At 41.8% G+C, this 20,009-nt stretch overlaps 1 protein-coding gene across 2 annotated transcripts in view; it reads right to left on the bottom strand.

Annotated features, from left to right (window-relative positions):
• VPS41 (VPS41 subunit of HOPS complex) overlaps positions 1-17,581 on the bottom strand; it is a 226,380-nt gene extending 208,799 nt beyond the window's left edge. Inside the window, exons 1-2 of one of the 2 annotated variants that reach the window (XM_059885622.1) lie at positions 17,539-17,581; positions 5,378-5,416 (exon numbers count right to left, since the gene is read on the bottom strand). In XM_059885622.1, the coding sequence (XP_059741605.1) occupies positions 5,378-5,416; positions 17,539-17,559 (60 nt within the window). In that variant the 5' untranslated portion in view covers positions 17,560-17,581. 2 annotated transcript variants of the gene reach the window in all.
• Positions 17,582-20,009: the final 2,428 nt, after the last annotated feature.

Below are 20,009 nucleotides of genomic sequence, written 5' to 3'. Positions count from 1 at the left end.
AATGAAATCTTTTTGAAGATAATATACTTTTCTGTTAAACTTTACAAGAGAAACACTGTCAAAAAATAGTCTGGCTCATCATATCAACATGGAAAAAACAGATGACTGTATATTAAAAACAAAAAAAATCCTAGATATGAGGATCAGTTTATCTTCCAAATTTTCCATTAATTATTAACATGATCGCAAGACCCCTAACTATGTAGCTTATTAAATAAACATTACTTCCTATCTTGGTTGTAACCTGGCTTTGCATTTCTACTTTAAGTGTAAAGAACAAGTTAAAATTCTTAAAGATTGACATCTTGACATATATATCACTTTCAATTATTTTAATTATACTTCATACCTCAAATTCATTTCATTTGGCTGCAGTTTTCAAGATTAGTGAAAAATATACTGATAGTTCTGAGTATTCAGTGTTCTTTTCTCAAACTCTTTAAAATAAGAACTTTGAAGAAAACCCAGGAGGAAGCTTCATTACATTGGATTTGGCAAAGATTTCTCAGATGTGACACCAAGAGCACAAGAAACAAAAGTAAAAAGGGGTAACTGGATCACATCCAAATTAAAAATGCCTACATATCAAAGGTAGACTCCAGAGAATGAAATAGCAACCGACCTATGGGATGGGAGAAAACGTTTAAATATCTGTGTATCGTATAATTAAAAAGGGATACATATATTAATATATATTCTTTATGTATTACCAATATCTTTTATATACAGAGATATGGATGTAAGTAGGGCTTTCCAGGTGGTGCTGTGGTATAGAATGCAGGAGACACAAGAGACCAAGCTTCGATCCCTGGGTCAGGAAGATCACCTGGAGTATGAAATGGCAATCCACTCTAATATTCTTGCCTGGAAAATCCCATGGACAGAGGAACCTGGCAGGCTACCATCCATGGGGCTGCAGAGTCAGGTGTGACTGAGCGCGCAGACACACACACACACAAATACAGGTAAATCACACAAATCTATACCTGCCTACCTAGCTAGCTATCCATCTATCCATCCATGCTATCCACAGGTTGCTGAGTTATATTTATAGCTACTGAATAAGGCATTAATATCCAGGTATCCATCTGATATCCATATCTATACCTGAAAAGGGTTAATATTCAGAATATATAAAGGATTCAACTCAACCAAAAAAACCAAACAACTCTATCAGAAAATGGCCAAAGAACCTGGATATATCTCCAAAGATACACAAATGGTCCACAAGCATATGAAAAGATGCTTAACACCACTGATTTTGGGGGAAATGCAAATCAAACAACAATAAGATATCTCCTCACACCTGTCAGGATAGCTACTATCAAAAACAAAAAGGAAAATAAGTATTGGTGGAGAAAAGTTCCAGAAACAGGCTGCCCAACAATGTGAATAAACTTAATGATACTGACTACTACTACTACTACGACTAAGTCGCTTCAGTCGTGTCCGACTCTGTGCGACCCCATAGACGGCAGCCCACCAGGCTCCCCCGTCCCTGGGATTCTCCAGGCAAGAACACTGGAGTGGGTTGCCATTTCCTTCTCCAATGCATCAAAGTGAAAAGTGAAAGGGAAGTCACTCAGTCGTGTCCGACTCTTAGCGACCCCATGGACTGCAGCCTCCCAGGCTCCTCCATCCATGGGACTTTCTAGACAAGAGTACTGGAGTGGGGTGCCATTGCCTTCTCCCAGTGATACTGAACTGTATACTTAAAAATGGTTAAGATGGTATATTTTGTCTTATGTATATTTTACAACTAAAAATTTAAAAATTAAAAGTTAATAAAAGAACTTCAGAATAACCTAACACTGTAGTTTTCTTATAATGTGAAAGTCCAGTTTATATGAAATGCAGCATTTCAAAAAGTGGTAGAAAAATAAATTACTACACTACATGGTTGAAAACACTAAGTGTTGTTCACAAAAATGGAAATCACCTGAGCACTTAAACATGCTTATTCATAAAGGAAAGCCTATACGTACAAAAAGAGAAAGCTTAATTAACAGTTACAAAACCAAATAGGGGGGACTTCGCTGGTGGTCCAGTGGTTAAGACTTTGCTTTCCAATGCAGGGGATGCAGGTTCGATCCCTGGTGGGGGAGCTAAGATCCCACATGCCTTCCGGCAGAAAAAACAATAACATAAAATAAGCAATATTGTAACAGATTCAATAAAGACTCATAAAAAACATCTTTACAAAAAAAAAAAAAACCCTAATGGGAAGAAGGGACAGAGGCAGAAAAGGAAGAATAAAGATTCTCTGGGAATCAAGTGGTATGTCAATACCAATATCAATCTTAAAAGTGGAAAGTGGTTCAAACTGAGTGAGAAATCTAAGAAAATCTTCTCCAAAGACTGGACTGCAAGCCAACTCACTATAGCTACAAGGACTTCATTCAGCTCTACCACCAGCCTAACTATTCTGCTGGTGCATAAACTCACTAGAATTGGTAATATCTAGGATGGTAACCACTTTCCTAGAGCCAGTGTGGGAAGACTCTCCGAGGCCCTCAGGTTGAAGCACCAGGCTGTAAAATCAGCCACCAGCACCATAGCTAAAATAGAAGCTGGAGATCACTAATATTCCCAGAGTGCTTCCCACGTGCTAAACGCCAAACATGATGCTTTGCAAACATCAATCTTCTCTAATCCTCACAACAACCATACGAGGTTAGCAGTCACTCCCATTTTTCACATCAAGAAGCCGAAGAATGGAAGAATTGACACGATGCCCAAAGTAACATAGCAAGTATGAAGCACAGCTGAGAGATGAATCCGAGGTACCATCCTGAGAAGGCACCATGGCTGGAAGGCAAGATGACCAAAAGAACCCAGAGTCTGGGGACCAGAATCTGAACCCATTTCTCCCACAAAGCAGCTATGACATTAGACTGTCAGGTTACTTTTTGGGCTTCAGTTTTCTCGACAATAAAATACCTTTTATTTCCATTTCATTCTTGAAATGTCATTAACTTTATTCCCTAACTTCCTAGTTTTTGGTTCATTTCTATTCTGAGATTTTTAAATTTCTGGTTTAAGATAGTTTTTTTTGTGTGCTTGTTTGTTTCAAGATATTCAGCTTATGATGGAGTGTTACGCCAGTGTTCTCTTGGAAAATTTTTGGTTCTCACTACTTTTTTTATCCTGTAAGCAGTTTTGTATGGATGTTACCATTTCAGATCATCTTTAAATGACAGATGTTCCTGGACAGCATAATCAGGTGCTCCCAGGGAGAGGTGAGGTGTTTGGGTGGTTTACTAGGTTTCTTAGTTACACTGGTAAGGGAAGGGCATTTTGTTTGTTGTTAAATTTTGGGCATGGCCCATGATGTGTGGGGCACGTGAGATCTCAGTGCCTCGACCAGGGATCAAACCTGTGCCCTCTGCACGGGAAGTGCTGAGTCTTAACCACTGGACCACCAAGGAAGTCCCACATTTTCTTTAGTAAGTGGCATCCTTTTTCTGGTGGTGTGGAGAGAAGAGGTGAATCTCCTGATTGTACAATATTGTTTGCTTCTGACACCTTGATATCTCTTGCTTTTTCCTTTTCCCTGTACCACCAGACCTCCAGGGAATGCCTCCCCCTTGTCTGCAGAAGTGGCCCCGTCCAATACTGTACTTTTGGTGTTTCACGAATTTTCAAACTCCTTCCTTTAGATTCTCAACAATCAGTTCTCAGATCCACCAAGCTCAGACCTGTACTCACGACTTCCCCACTTGGGACTGGGCATGACTTCCCCTTGTTTTGTGCCACCACTGGGGCTTGGCCACACTCCCTTCATTTCCATCCATCTGATCCTCAGCTCCAGTCAATCTAAAGCTGGCTCTATTGGTTTCAAATATTTATTTCCCTACTTATTTTGAAGTTTACAGTGCTCCCTGCTGCCTAATTATGCTAGAGGCATGGCTTACGGATTCTTTTGTTTGCTCTCTTTCTGGATCATTTCATACCTGAAATACAGGTGGAAAGATTTAGATGGACACAGCTGCCAACATCCTGCTCACCCTGGAAATGAAATTCCTGGACAGGGCTCCAACACTGTAGGATTCTGAACTAGTGATCCTCAGAACACAGGGTTCTCAATTAAGTAGAATTCTCCAAAAGTAAAAACGGTGCTCTGAAATGCTTTCAATGCATTATTGAAAATCAACAATTATTATATCCTATCTATAAGTAATTTCAGTTACACTTTACCAGGATTAAAACAGCATCACAGATCTTTAGTAGTGAAAATGTTAGGAACTACAACTCTACAGAAAAACTACAAATGTATGATGGCATAATATGCAAGATGTTCTCTAGAGGAATATGTATAAGACCACCTTTTCTCCCCAAAGCATAAAAGAGACTATCTGTAATATCAGTCCAAATTTAATAGATTATATTAAATAGCATATTGGTGTGGATTTCCAAAAGTTATCATAGATACTTTTATAGTCCTCTGAGCCAAAGGAAATACTATAAGAAAAAAAAAATGTAACTATTATTATTAGTCCATTCATAAAACTAATAAGCTAATTGATCAGTGTTATGCTTAAACATGGAGAAGGCAATGGCACCCCACTCCAGTACTCTTGCCTGGAAAATCCCATGGATGGAGGAGCCTGGTAGGCTGCAGTCCATGGGGTCGCTAAGGGTCGGACACAACTGAGCGACTTCCCTTTCACTTTTCACTTTCATGCATTGGAGAAGGAAATGGCAACCCACTCCAGTGTTCTTGCCTGGAGAATCCCAGGGACAGGGGAGCCTGGTGGGCTACCGTCTATGGGGTCACACAGAGTCGGACACGACTGAAGTGACTTAGCAGCAGTAGCAGCAGCAGCATGCTTAAACTTATTTTTTTATGCATAGCCTTGAGAAGAAATTTTTTAAAGGCTTCCTTTATATATTACTTTTTCTCCTTAAAATACAATCTTTACTACAACTGAGCTCCCTAACAGTTTTTAAGTAGCTACTTCCCTTTTTATGAAATATCATTTCCGTGATTCAGAAATTATACTAAAAAGCACATCATATTCATTAAAAGAACAAAGAATAAATACTGCAGACCCTACAATGGTTATTTTTAAAAATAGGTTTTTAACTGTCAAGATTAGTTTGTAAAATTTGGCATGAATTTCCTCACTGCCAACACGCTTAGGATTAAAATATTGTTCAAAATAAGGAAAACACTTTTTGCTCCTTTTCTCGTTTATTTTTTAAATGAATCTATCTAATACTTTAAAAGATGACCAACATATTCCTTTTTGAGGTTTAATCACCTATGACCTACCTTACCTTCCCAAACCCGGGGAATGTTCCATTTAGCAAGGCATGACCAGCTCAAGATGTTGGCTCAGCTAGAAATTTCCATGCTCTTGAATCACCACCTTACCTCAGACTCATCTGTAGATTCTTCCAGAGATCCAGTTTCCTACAAATCATAGAGTGGGGAAAATGGTTAGAACACATAACAAAAGAAGAAAAAATATTTTCGAGGAGTAAGAGTCCCCACGTCCCCACCACCAACACCTATTTGCCCTTCTTTGGCAGTAATCTTCAACCCCAGTTTGAAGAACTCCACATGGTCTGACTCTTTACAAGACTCCTACGACATCTCCACACCCTGCAGGGCTAAGATGGTCATCCTGGGTCCACATGGATCTGTCACTCCCAGTGACCTCCCTCAACAGGTCAGCAGCTTAACAAATGACTCCAGGAACTTCTTATGGGAGGACCCAGAAAGCTCTTCCTTCACTAAAGATGGAACTCAGTCTGGCAAAGCAGTCTTTACTGATCTCAGAAGGGAAGAGGCAACTGCCACTTCAAACTGTCCATAAGCCAATTTTTATACAGCAAAGCTCAAAGCTCTTTTTCTATTAATTATTATGTTATTAATCTGGCTGAGTCAAAATTACTGTCTTGCTTAAACAGCTTTTACAAAAGAATTCCCCTAGTGTGGTACCTTATCAGGCACTGCGCAAACAAGCTGTATAATTTACATCCACTCTTTAAACCATTAACCAGAAGACAAATTCTGCCATTTAACAGTTTCCCTCTTGCTAAACAATGAATCTTGCTGCTCTGGAGAAAACAAAGCAAAAGGGGGGAAAAATGGACTTGGTCCCGCTAATCTCTCACCTGTCCACTGAAAGAGAGAATCTGCTGATGCCATGCGTCTTCAAAGAGGTCAGCAAAACGAAGATTTACTTAACGTGCTTATAGATATCAATAGCAATAAAAGGTTACAACTAACATGCTGACAGTGAACATAAGCATTTCTCAACCATCCATGAGACATAAAAGGGTGGGGTGGGGGGCCAAGGACATTCACAAGACAAAAAAAAAAGGGGGGGTGGGTAGGACACTTTAGATACAAAGAATAATTTTTTTCAAGACCAAACAAATGAACATTTTAAAGAAAGGTGGATGCACGTATCACTCAATGCAAATTGGACTGTAGGATAAACAGACACCAGGTGTGTGAAATATTTTAATTTAACGTGTCTAAAATCATTAAGAGCCTGGCAGGTGGCAGGCTCCCTCCAGAAGAGCCTTGTGGACAGAACAGTCCCTGCTCACAAGTTCATCTATAAAATGGGGATGAATAGTAGTTGTAATTAAGAATCTGATTGTAGTTATAACATTAACTATAATGAATGTGAACATCTCTATATCCTAATATAGCCTGTTTGTTTTCAAAATAATCTAAATATTAGAAAGTCCTCATTAACTTGGAGCTATGATCTTTCCACAGCAATGTTTTGTTCTTAGCTCTAACTATGACACATAAAAAATCTAATTCTATTGCTTGCCAGTTCTCCAGACAGTTAATGAAATAGATCAAGCTGACTCTTCTAAATTACTTCTCCCCTACACTAATCATCCCCTGGTTAGTGTACCTGACCTCCTGATCCTTCTATTTTGGACACAGACACACTCCACTTAATATTAATAGTCACTGTTCTAATGTCTTTACTCAACATCTATAATATATCACTCATGATGCTAAATGTTTCACACATAGTATCTTGAAATTTCCTAATGCCCTCCAAAGTAAAATGCAAAGACTTAGAGTTTGAACTTAAATGACTTCTAACATCCCTGACAGTTTCTGCACATTAAGTTATTAGCATGAGCAAAACCAGGCTTTGACAGTTGTGCCAATAAGCCACGGCAAGATTCCTATCTCCCATCTCTAGAACTTTCAGGGAACACTTCACTACTCTTTTCCAAAACTGACACTAAATCGAAGGAAACATTTTTTTCCTAATTTGCGATCCATTCAAATATAAACATGGTGTATAAGGACAAACATCCCACTTACATGTGTCATTAAAACAAAAACGTAAGTCCCCAACCAGCAATTTCAATCCAAAAACTCAAAATCAAATTACACATTTGTTCCCACCAGAAACCACGCAGAAGCAGAATCTAATACCTTAAGGCATGCAAATATCAGACATCTGAGTCTTCCAGCCCTCCTGCGGCTGCTGGTATCAACAAAGAACATTTATTTCAGGATACTCAGAGACTTAGCATCAGCATCAGCATGAACCTCCCAAACGGAGCTGTGGCCTCAAAAAATGACACTTCTACCCACGATGCTATCAAAGCCCTGCATAAGTGCCTTCAGGAACTGGCCTGGTCTGTTATTTCTTAGCATCCTTCATTCATCAAGCCCCACTGCCTCAATGCTCCAGAGAAAGAGGCTAGAGAAGATCTAAAGTGAATGTACCCAGTGACCCAGAAGAAGAAGGCTGAACATAGAAAAATAGTGACTTCCAAACATTTTCTTTTTTTAACTTCACATACTCCTGGTGGCTCAGCGGTAAAGAATCTGCCTGCCAGTGAAGGCAATGTGGGTTTGATCCCTGGGTCGGGAAGATCCCCAATGAAGGAAATGACAACCCACTCCAGTATTCTTGCCTGGGAAATCCCATGGACAGAGAAGCCTGGTGGGCTACTGTCCATGGGGTCACAAAATATCAGACACGACTTAGAGACTAAACAAACAACCTTCAAATCATCAAAGTGTAAGTTATAAAACTGTGCTAGCTTCTAAGATAAATATGTCAGACACAACAAGACAAACATCGCAGTATTCCACTTATGAGACAGAAAGCTGAACAGAGGTTACCTAGAGCTGATGTCGGGGGAATGAGAGTTATTGTTTAATGGGTACAGTTCCAGTTTTGTGATGACAGAAAGTTCTAGAGATAGATAGTGGTAATGACTGCACAAAGGTGAATGTACTTAATGCCACTGATTCCTTACACTTAAAAATGGTTAAAATGGTATACATTATATATATCTTATCATAATAAAAAAATGTGCTGCTCTGCTTGAAGCCAAAACGAAGGGCTGGAAAGCATCTAGTGACACAAATGTATAGTTGGACAAGTTCTGGGCAACAGACTGAAATCTAACTAAGTCAACAACTGTTTCATTTTACCTTTCTTTTGAACATCAATCCCTTAAACTTAATCATGTGTCCAAACAGCATTAACTAAAAATCTCACTGCCTTGACAGGTGACCTCTTGAATCTACTCAACCACTGACAGAATCATCTTCCCAAAACACACAGTAGACTGGTCACTGCTCTCCAGCAAGATCATTGAAGCCCACCCCAATCTGGCCCCCAGTGCACTTCCAGCCTCACTCCCCACTCTCTGTACAGACCCACGGCCCTCCAGGCACACTGGGTGACTTCTCACCCAGAGATCACATGCTCAAGTCTCTACGTCATTGGGAGCAAGAGTGACTTGCAGTCTGGATGTTGACTGTAGGTGTTTTGTTTGGTCTAGGTAGTGTTTTTAAGACCTTCACATAAAAATCTGTATTTCTGACTTCATAAACTCAGATAAACCTGAAATCCACATTTCCACAGAACATCGGTTGGGGCTGAGCAGCTATGGTCCTGGAGACAGAATGCACTTCACCACCAACACCCCAAAAGTCCTGACACCAGGCAGTCCCATTCATGGCCACTTCACACACCCGCCTTGAGCTTGTGATGCCAGTGCCGAGCCTCCTGAAGCACTTCCTTGCTTAGAAGGCCCTTAGCCCAACTCTGCACACTTTCTAGTGCTCCTCCAACTCGAAGCATGCTCCACAGGACAATTCTCAGGAAGCACCTCCAGGAGGTAGGTACAGTCGGGCTGAGGGCCTTCAATCTTGCTTTAACAACACAGCCTGGACTGTATGTCTTCCATTTCCATGTTGCCAATGCGAGGCTAAAAAAAAGTTAGAAACTCACTGGCTGTTTCTAAATCCTAAACTTTCCTCACAGCCTAACCTAGCCCTCACCTCACTCACAGAACTGTCTCCAGTGAGTCCAGGCCACAAGGTCCAGATTTGTCCTCCTATGGCCTCTGTTTCTCCTAGTATTAATTGTCTGATCCTAGTAGTTATCCTTTTAAATTCACTGTGGATAAACCCAAAGGCTTTTGTCTGTCTCCAACTATCCTACCCAAAGGATAGGATTCAACAGCTGGTTGCTGATGATCACGATGAGAAGAAATAAGGTTCTGTAGAGAGAATGTGGAGAATAGGGGACCCTCTTACACTGCTGGTGGGAATGTAAATTGGTGCAGCCACTATGGAAAACAGTATGGAGGTTCCTCAAAAAATTAAGAGCTGCCATATGATCCAGCAACCGCACTTCTGGGCATATATCCAGAAAAGATGAAAAGCCTAATTTGAAAAGATACATGCATCCCAATGTTCATAGCAGTACCATTTACCATAGCCAAAACAGGAAGCAATCTAAATGTCCATCAACAGATGAATGGATGAAAGGAGATGGAGTACTATTATGCTGCTGCTGCTGCTGCTAAGTCACTTCAGTCGTGTCTGACTCTGTGCGACCCCACAGACAGCAGCCCACCAGGTTCCCCCGTCCCTGGGATTCTCCAGGCAAGAACAATGGAGTGGGTTCCCATTTCCTTCTCCAATGCATGAAAGTGAAAAGTGAAAGTGAAGTCACTCAGTCGTGTCCGACTCTTCACGACCCCATGGACTGCAGCCTACCAGGCTCCTCCATCCATGGGATTTTCCAGGCAAGAGTACTGGAGCGGGGTGCCACTGCCTTCTACTATTATGCTACCAGTATACAATGGAATACTACTTTGCCATAGAAAAGAATGAAACAATGCCACTTGAAGCAACATGGATGGACCTAGAGATCATCATACTAAGTGAAATGAGTCAGAAAGAGAAAGACAAATACCATATGAAATCACTTACATGTGGAGTCTAAAATATGGCACAAATGCACTAACCTACAAAACAGAATCACAGAGAAAACCGATTTGTGGTTGCTGGGGTATGGGTGGGGTGAGGAAGAATGGACTAGGAATTTGGGATTAGCAGATGCAAACTGTTAAATATAGAAGAGATAAACAACAAGTTCCTACTATATAGCACAGGGAACTATAGTACCTTAATGTTAAATGTTTAATCATAATGTTAAAGAATATGAAAAAGTATATATATATATATATGTATATAAAACTGAATCACTCTGCTGTACAGCAGAAAGTAAAATACTGTAAATCAACTATGGTGCTCAGTCATTCAGTGGTGTCCAACTTTTTGAAACTCCAGGGACCACCAGACTTCTCCGTCCATGAAATTGTCCAGGTAAGAATACTGCCCTGGGTTGCCATTTCCTCCTCCAGGGTATCTTCCAGACCCGGGGACTGAACCCATGTTTCTTGCATTTCCTGCACTGGCAGGCGGATTCTTTACAACTAGCGCCACCTGGGAAGCCCGTAAATCAACTATACTTCAATAAAATAAATCTTAAAAAAAAATAAATAAATAAGCTGCTAATCCAAGGCAGTAACACTGTACCTCCTCTGTATGTTCCTTTCCCACTTGTGAATAAGAGTAAGTGCATTTGCTCCAGCTCATTAGCTCATGGCTACAGGACAGTGACAGAAGGGGGACAGAGGGGTGACAGCACAAACAAGGACAGAGTGATTCACACAGAGTGTTAACCACCTAGCAGCAGCCCCGGGAAGGAGCTAACTGGGTGCTCGGAAGAGCCCCACAACAAGGTCTTTCCATGCACCTCAACCCTGATCCCACCATCAGGGCCCCGTGACAGCAGCCTGGAAGAAGATACAGCACACCAGCCTCAGAGGCCAGGAGGGGTTCAGCAGATGGTCAGCCCAGGAAGAGAAAGATAAGCCAGGACCTCCGAGGTTGTGAAATCCTCACAATTTGGAGGGAATAGTTTGCTAAGCACCGTGAAGAGAATCTGGGGGAGAAATGGGAGATTGGAGCTTGAGGAAGGCCAGCTCCAAACTCTGCAGGATGAAGAAACAGAGGAGACACCAGGCCCCAGAGAACCAGACAGGGCTGGAGATGGACGTGAAACACACAACACTTCCTGCCACCTTCTCTCCCGTCCCAACACACCGTGTGCCATGGCTGAGCCTGACGACAGAGTGCAACAGGTTCCGACAGCTGACAAAGGCACGGAAAGAGGAATATTTTGTGTGAATTGTATTTGATATCCTTGTGCACAGAGCTTCCATTACAGAAAGCTTTGGGTCCCACAAGGACTAGGCTGTCTGAGTAAGATGAAAGGATACCCTGGGAGCTGACAGAAGCCGAAGACGCAGGTTACCAACCTTGTTCCACCCACCAGGCTCAGCGGCTGCACTCATTTCACTCTGCAAATGAAGGAAAGCCTCGAGGACTGCCCCCGCCTGGTGCCTACTGGCCCCATCCCAAACCTGACTTTGCATCAGAGCCATCTAAACTCAGTCTGGGGAACTGGCTAATATTTGCTAATCCACTCCATGGTTTGTTTGTTTGTTTGTTTGTTTCTTTTCCATTATGGTTTATTGAATATAGTTATGGATTTTTTTGAACTGTGGTGCTGGAGAAGACTCTTGAGAGTCCCTTGGACTTCAAGGAGATCCAACCAGTCCATCCTAAAGGAAATCAGTCCTGAATATTCATTGGAAGGACTGATGCTGAAGCCAAAACTCCAATACTTTGGCCACCTGATGTGAAGAACTAACTCATTGAAAAAGACCCCAATGTTGGGAAAGACTGAAGGAGGGAGAAGGGGACGACAGAGGATGAGATGGTTGGATGGCATCGTCAACATGATGGACATGAGTCTGAGTAGGCTCCAGGAGTTGATGGACAAGGAGGCCTGGCATGCTGCAGTTCATGGAGTCACAAGGAGTCGGACACGAGTGAGTGACTGAACTGAACTGACAGATTTTTCTTTTCCATTATGGATAGTGAAGATAGTTCCCTGTAATATACAGTAGGATATTGTTGTTTATCCTTTCTCTATATAATAGTTTGCATCTCCCAGTCCATCCCTCCCCTGCCTCCCCGTGGCAACCACAAACCTGTCCTCTATGTCTCTGAGTCTGTTTCTGTTTCATAGATAAGTTCACTTGTGTCATGTTTCAGATTCCATATATAAGTGGTATCATATGGTATTTGTCTCTTTCTGACTGACTTCATTTAGTATCCACTCCATCTTCACAAATTCTGATGCTGTAGGTATAAATCAGAGTCCAGACTCACAAGGATTTGATAAAGCAAACAAACAAAAAAAACCCACTAAGGAAGATCAAGTTTCTAGAAGAAACAAAGGCGACTGTGACTGAGTAGCCATGAGCAGGGAGCTGCATGAAACACAGAAGCCCACCCAGATCTGATGAGTGGTCTCTCCGCAAGGTGGTAATCTGGGAGCCAGGGAGGCTACTAATGATCAGCTGATGCCATCAGCCTCCAGCCAACCAAGCCAGAGGAAGATGGGAGGAGAAACTCACAAGGTACCAAGGTCATTGGCTGAGCTAATTCATGACTATACTTGTTACATAATGGTAAAGAGTGGGTTTCCTAAAGACTTCTCCAATCCTATGCTTTTGCAACTTCTTGTTCAGGGCTTTGCTTTTCCTTTAGTTATTTATTAGTAAGTGAAAGTGAAAAGTGTTAGTTGCTCAGTTGTGTCCAACTCTTTGCAACCCCATGGACTGTAGCCTGCCAGGCTCCTGTCTATGGGGGTTTCCAGGCAAGAATACTAGAGTGGGTAGCCATTCCCTTCTCCAAGGGATCTTCTCAGGGATAAAACCCTGGCCTCCTGCATTGCAGGCAAATTCTTTATGGTCTAAGCCACCAGAGAAGCCCACTTATTAGTAAAGGTGCTTTTAAAAGATCTATCTTGACCAAACTATATGAAGATTGTCTGCAACTTAGCCAATCCAAGTTAGGGTTATAAATCATTGTCCTATTTACAAGCCAATTGTTTCAATCTGGTACTGTAACATACTTTATCTCATTTCACACTCACAAGAATCCTGGGGAGTAAAATCCCCAAGCTACAGGCTTGAAGCAAGAAGCCTGTGACACTCAAATGTCTGTCACCTTGATTTTGACTTTTACACAGGGCACAATCACATGAGGGTAAACCTGCTCACCAACGTACTATCTCATAATCCTAAAATGCTCTACAGTACAGAGAGAATGTCCCTAATTTCTAAAAGGCAGAGGGAAACTCAGTGTAGAAGCTCTCTGATCTGGTCAAAGAATAGATGATCTGAGTGACCAAGTATTTTAATGGACCAGGTTCCCTGCTGGTTGGGAGGAAATAGAGTACCCAGGGAGTTGACAGAGTAAGGAACGTAGGAAATGTAACCTACAATCCACGTGAAAAGCTTTCAAAACTTTCAGGTAAAACAACAGCACAAATTCTTTGAACCTAGCTTAACAATGTGATGTTTTCAATTCAGAAGGCTATTCTCCCCCTAATAAATCCATGTAAACATTTTATTAAGTACCTAGTACCTGTGTAAAGCACTGGCTCTGTGAGAGATACAGACATGAGTAAACTCTGTGCTCAATCTTGAGGACTCAGCAATCTGCAGTAGAGCTAAGACAAATACACAAACATACAAACAGCCAGACTTCGGGCAGAATGTCACTCATAAGCACAGTATGGGCAAATAGTGTCAGGCATCTGTGATTACGAAGGTCAACTATAAATCATTTTGGCGAGAGGTAAAATGGCTGGTTAGAGGATTTCCAGGCACAATGCAAGGTATTAGCTCTTTCTGTGAACTAATATATATGTAGTTATTTTTACTAACCACTTCAACCATTCTCAGAATAAACAAAGATTTCCCAATGACTTTTTAAAAAAAGTTCATTCATATCCAAAAAGTGATCGTTTTTTAATCTTTTTCCTTTTTTGGCTGCATGACACAGCTTGCAAATCTTAGTTCCCAGACCAGAGACAGAACCCCTGCCTCCCACTGGAAGCACAGAATCCTAACCACTGGATCGCCAGGATATTCCCCAAAAAGAGATCTTGAGTTTGCGAGTCTGTGAACTGTGTTATATTAACTCAGTATATATCCCACTCTCTTGGTTCTTCCTAAAATCAAGAGGGATAAAAGAGCCATCACCAAAAATACAACACTCAGAAAAGTCAAGAGGAGAGGTTGATTTAGAGTAAGTTCTATTTTCTGTTTTTTGGCCAAATAGCATGTGGGTTCTTAGTTCTCCAACCAAGGATCAAACCTGAGCCCCATGCATTGGAAGCTTGGAGTCTTAACTACTGAACTGCCAGGGAAGCCCCTTAAGTAACTTTTTAAAAGGCAGAGTATTCTGGTAAAAAAATCATGAGCGTTGGAGACAGAATACTGGAGATTTATTATAGACACAAGCCTGGGCAAGTTACTTAAGGCATATGAATTTCAATGTGCTTATCTGTAAAATTCAATCACTTAACACATATTGAGAACCAAGCACTTTTCCAGGTGTCAGGCATACATCAATGAACAAATCCTTGCCATCATGGAACTTACATTCCATAGAAAGTATATATAAAAATGAATATAAAAATATACAGAATATAGGGAGGGGAGAAAGGAGATTTAAAAACACAGTATGTCAGATGGTCATGAGCACTAAGGAGAAAATTACACAGAAGGCGGTTTTGAAGAATGGTCAGGGAAGGTCTCACACAGAAAGATAGCACCTAGAACAAACACTAGAAACAAAATAACACCAGAAACAAAAAGGAAGTGAGAGAAAGTCCTGTTAATATCTGAGGTCCAAAAAAGTGAGCAGCGTGAGCAAAGGTCCTGAGGCAGGTACACGCCTAGTTTGTTGAAAGCAGAGTAAGAAAGCCAGGGTAGCTGATGCAGAGTGACAGAAAGGGAAGAGAATAGTGGAAAATGAGGTCTGAGAACAAGAATGGGGAGCAATTGTGATAAGGTGCTATAGGGCAACTAGACTATCCTAAGGACTCTTTTTTTTTTTTTCCAGAGTGCATAGGCAGCCACCTGAAAGTTTGGAACATAGGAGGTGACTGATCTGACTTACATATCAGAGTAAAATTTATCAACAGAATTCTTTTGTAAGGACCAAATGAAACATGAGACGATTCTTTAAACTGGAAGGTCCTATAAAAACGCAAACCATTCTTACTATACTATGAACTTTCTAAGTGTCTTCTTAATCAAACAGCTTGGCTAAACTCCTACACAAAACCATAGCAGACACTAGTTAGTAAATACTAGTTTGTAAACACTAAGAACAACTCTCCCTGGTCTTGACACTGTATCTAAGAATGTAGGAGCTTGGCTTTTCGCTTTTAAATGAAACTACCAAAAATTTTTATTTTAGGGACTTCCCTGGTGGTCCAGTGGCTAAGACTCTGCGCTTCCAATGCAGGAAGCCCAGGTCTGAGCCGTGGTCAGGGAACTAGATCCCACATACCGAAACTAAGAGTTCACAGGCTGCAACCAAGATCCGGAGTGCCACAGTTAAGACCTAGAGCAGCCACAGAATTTTTTTTTTTAACAGGAGAGATGAATAGTGTGAAAACCAATCTCACAATCATCAAATCCAGCTGTGAGTCATGCAATTACATGAGCTTAATAAGCATATCCTACTAAACTGCTTGAAATGGAAAAGGGGGCTCCAGGGGTACAGAGGAGACTCATCTGTTAACATAATGAAGACCCAAAAACTTAATTTCTACCTTGGCGAATTTATTATTTATTGGCATGTGCGAAAATTACACAGGACAATTTTCATTATGTAATTGAAGTATGTTGAAGGCAATGGCATCCCACTCCAGTACTCTTGCCTGGAAAAATGCCATGGACGGAGGAGCCTGGAAGGCTGCAGTCAATGGGGTCGCTGAGGGTTGGACACAACTGAGCGACTTCACTTTCACTTTTCACTTTCATGCATTGGAGAAGGAAATGGCAACCCACTCCAGTGTTCTTGCCTGGAGAATCCCAGGGACGGGGGAGCCTCATGGGCTGCCGTCCATTGGGTCGCACAGAGTCGGACACGACTGGGGCGACTTAGCAGCAGCAGCAGCAAATGGTACAAAGTAAATTTTTAAAGTAAATAAACTTCCTATATGATACTAGACAGTGCATCAAGTCGCTGCTTACAAGCAATTATGCAAACTGATGGCCCTGTTAATTCATAAGGAAAAACAATGCCAAGATAAAATAACACTGGAAACGGAAATTTAAGGTACTTTCCCAAATTCCGACCTGCCTTTGGGGGGTGGGGGATGTGGGGGATGAGAGGTACTCGATGTTACTTTGTCATTTCATCTAATGTCTGGCTACCACTATTGCCTGTATGAAAATAACAACTGCCATTACTAATCTTTCCCTAAACTCCAGTGTCACACTGCTAGGTGTAGGCTGAACACCGCCAGCTGATAATCAGCAACTATCCCACATAACTTTTACTGAGCCAAACTTCTTCTAAGCACTTTAAATTTGCGTTAGACCCAGTCCTTCTTAAATCACCCTATGAGGACTACTATAATTATCTCCATCACTATAAACAATTAGCCCAAAGTCACATTTTAAGAAAAGGAACGAGCGCTAGAGCCTGAGATTTGTTTGCTCCCTGACTGATGCACTTAACCACTGCCAGATAAAACAGATTTGTAACTAAATGAAACTGATCCAAAATAAAACTCAACAGATACAACATTGACTTAGCTCTGTAGGGAAATGAAATTGACCCGAAGTAAAACTCATCAGATGCAACACTGACCTAGCTTGGTACCCAAATGAAATAGACCTGAAACAAACCTAAGCACATCTACTTCGCCTTCCTAGCCCACCTGCAAATCAGGTCTTTCAGTCCTACTTCGAGTGGAAAGGAACTTAAATCTCAGTCACCTGACCTCAAAACTCAAATCAGGTGTGATGCCTCCCAGAAGCAGCCAGTCCCTGAGAGAGCCTAAGCTGCCTTCAAGCCAAAATTTCTCAGAACACAGGCCATAAGGCTAGAGCCAAAGGGAGGGTTGCCCCACAAATGCTGGGGGTGTGTCGAGGCGCTGTCTCCGCCTGCGGTCCAAAAGACTGCATCCCACTTGCCTCTCCGCTCCCCGAAATGAACTTTGGCCATACCCCAGCCCCACGTGAGCCTGCCTGGCCCCGCAGCAGCCCCACTCCTCCGCAGCAATACCACTTCACGCCCCCATCGCCCCACCCTCGCCTCCCATTCCCCTGCCTAGGAACTGCAGCCCTTACCTGCTCCTCTGCTTCCGCCATGGCGCAGCCGGGGAGTCACCTGATCCACCCGGAAATGAGAGAAAACAAGACCCTGGAACCCAGGGCATGCTGGGAAATGTAGTTTTAGCGTCATCTGCGCCTAGAAATTTATTTTAGCTGATGAACCTGCTGGACTTCATTCCGGCTTCCGATTCTCCAGGTTAAATGGAATTGTGCTTTGGGGAATCCAAACATAACCATTGTTAATGCTACGATTTATTTCATCGTCGATCTTATCGTTTCCGTCATTACTATAGTTGAAGAAAAGTTGCAAGGCTCTAGGTAGCCTGGAGTTAAAACTCCCTTCCAGGTCCTCCCCACCATTCTATGCAAAACAAAGAACTCTCTCACTTGAAGAAAAAATGGACATTAGGCTGATTACGCCCAGCTCCCAGCCAGTCCAGTCTCTGGCCAATCTCCAGAATTCCTTGCCCAGCCATTTAAGAGATAACTACTCTGAACAACCTTGGAGAAGAACAGGCCCCTTTAAGACAGTAACTTTCCACATACATGCCTATATATACTTAATCATTTCTTAGGTTAGTGCAGAAGCTCGTTAATCTGACTGCTGCCCCTTCTCGTCTCATTAAAGGTGATCTGTTCCTGTAAAGTGCTGGTCTCTTTCTTTTTTTGAACCTTGCCTTCTCTAACTCCCTTACCCTATAACAGTATTTTATATTTGCTGTATATCAGATCCTGAGCTTAGAGTTTTGCGCAGTGTCTCATTTAATCCTCCCAGCAATCTTTACTGTTATTCCCATTTTATAGAGGGGAACACCTTGGCTCGAAGGTCACACAGTCAAGGAAAGAACTAGAGTTCGGATTTGGCTTTGTCTGATGCTAAAGACTCTGTGATTACCAAATCCTGCTTCATCTAAAAGTTTCCTTGCTTAAAAAAAAAAAAAAGTATATTATATGAATACAAAGCAGTTTTTGAAATAAAGAACCAGAGACAATTTATCCTCCAAAAATATTTAGCTCCTACTCTTTGCTGCTACTTTTAAGTTGTTCTCTTCTGGCACCTGGACATGCTAACTTTTAAACAATGTCCATTGTTTAATTATTTAAGTTTTCACTGAGTATATTCCATGGGTAAATATTCAAGATAGAATATAAATCTGTCCTTGGTAAAATCTGTAAAACCACTGTATTAATTCCATCCTTTAGAATGAATGATCCCCTCTCCATTTTTCTGGACATTATGAAGGCTCCTTCCTAATCCTCAAAATCTGCAGTATCCTGTCCAAAGATGGGCATTTCCTTCTTTCCTCTCTTCTCCAGGAGGTAGGAACTACTAGAGGGCATCTACAGTAGTCACAAATGACAGCAATGTCACAAATGACAGCACCTGGTGGGTGCCCGGTACTTATTGACTCTTGTGCTGCATGAACTCTGACCTAGTAGGAAATCATGGACTCAGAACTCTGTTGCCTCCCAGACCTCTCCCTGTAACCTGCTCAACCCATGATTCCTCAACCCCCAGGTGACATCATCTGAGACACTTACCTTCTCCCCTGTGCCAAAAGAGCCTTAGTTCCACCTTCTTCCTCCAAGTTTTGTGGGGGTCCCTCTTCTATTTTGCTGATAACTTAGTCACAGGGAATAAAAACACACCAACACCATGGTATCTAGGTATATGTAGCCAAGCACTCCATACCCTAAGTATCAACATTTCCAGTTTGGTAAGTTTCTAAAATCTGTCACAAAACTTCCCAGGACCAAACATTCATTACTCACGATGGACTTTCAGTCCCACAAGGATCCTTATACCAACTGAAGAGGCTGTGGAAGCCCCCATTAGAGTCATCACAGAAAAAAGAAATAAGCCTAGACCGCTACCATTCTGACTTTCCTCACACACTGTAATTGTTCCTTCTCCATTAGGACATAGACCCACCCATAAACTTCTAGGGCTACACCCTCTCCAAATTGGCAATCTCTTCTGCTTTAAAAAAAAAAAAAAAAAAACTTTTTATTATATATTGGCTGCTGCGGCTGCTAAATCGCTTCAGTCGTGTCCGACTCTGTACGACCCCACAGATGGCAGCCCACTAGGCTCCTCTGTCCCTGGGATTCTCCAGGCAAGAACACTGGAGTGGGTTGCCATTTCCTTCTCCAATGCATGAAAGTGAAAAGTGAAAGTGAAGTCACTCAGTCGTGTCCAACTCTTAGCGACCCCATGGACTGCAGCCTACCAGGCTCCTCCATCCATGGGATTTTGCAGGCAAGAGGACTGGAGTGGGGTGCCATTGCCTTCTCCGATTATATATTGGAGTATCTCCAATTAACAATGTTGTCATAGTGTCAGGTGCACTGCAAAGCATCTCAGCCATACATGTACTTGAACTCTTCTGCTTTGATGAAACATAGGCTCAGGATTAGGAAGGAAAATAGAAGATTATAACCACTATCTTGCCCCTAGGGTGTTCTTGTTGTATTGTTAAGTTTTA

The sequence above is a fragment of the Bos taurus genome, chromosome 4 (assembly GCF_002263795.3).
Source record: "Bos taurus isolate L1 Dominette 01449 registration number 42190680 breed Hereford chromosome 4, ARS-UCD2.0, whole genome shotgun sequence".
NCBI classification, from domain to species: Eukaryota; Metazoa; Chordata; class Mammalia; order Artiodactyla; family Bovidae; genus Bos; species Bos taurus.
The sequence above is the reverse complement of the archived record's forward strand: the minus strand, read 5'-3'. Positions and strand labels throughout refer to the sequence as shown.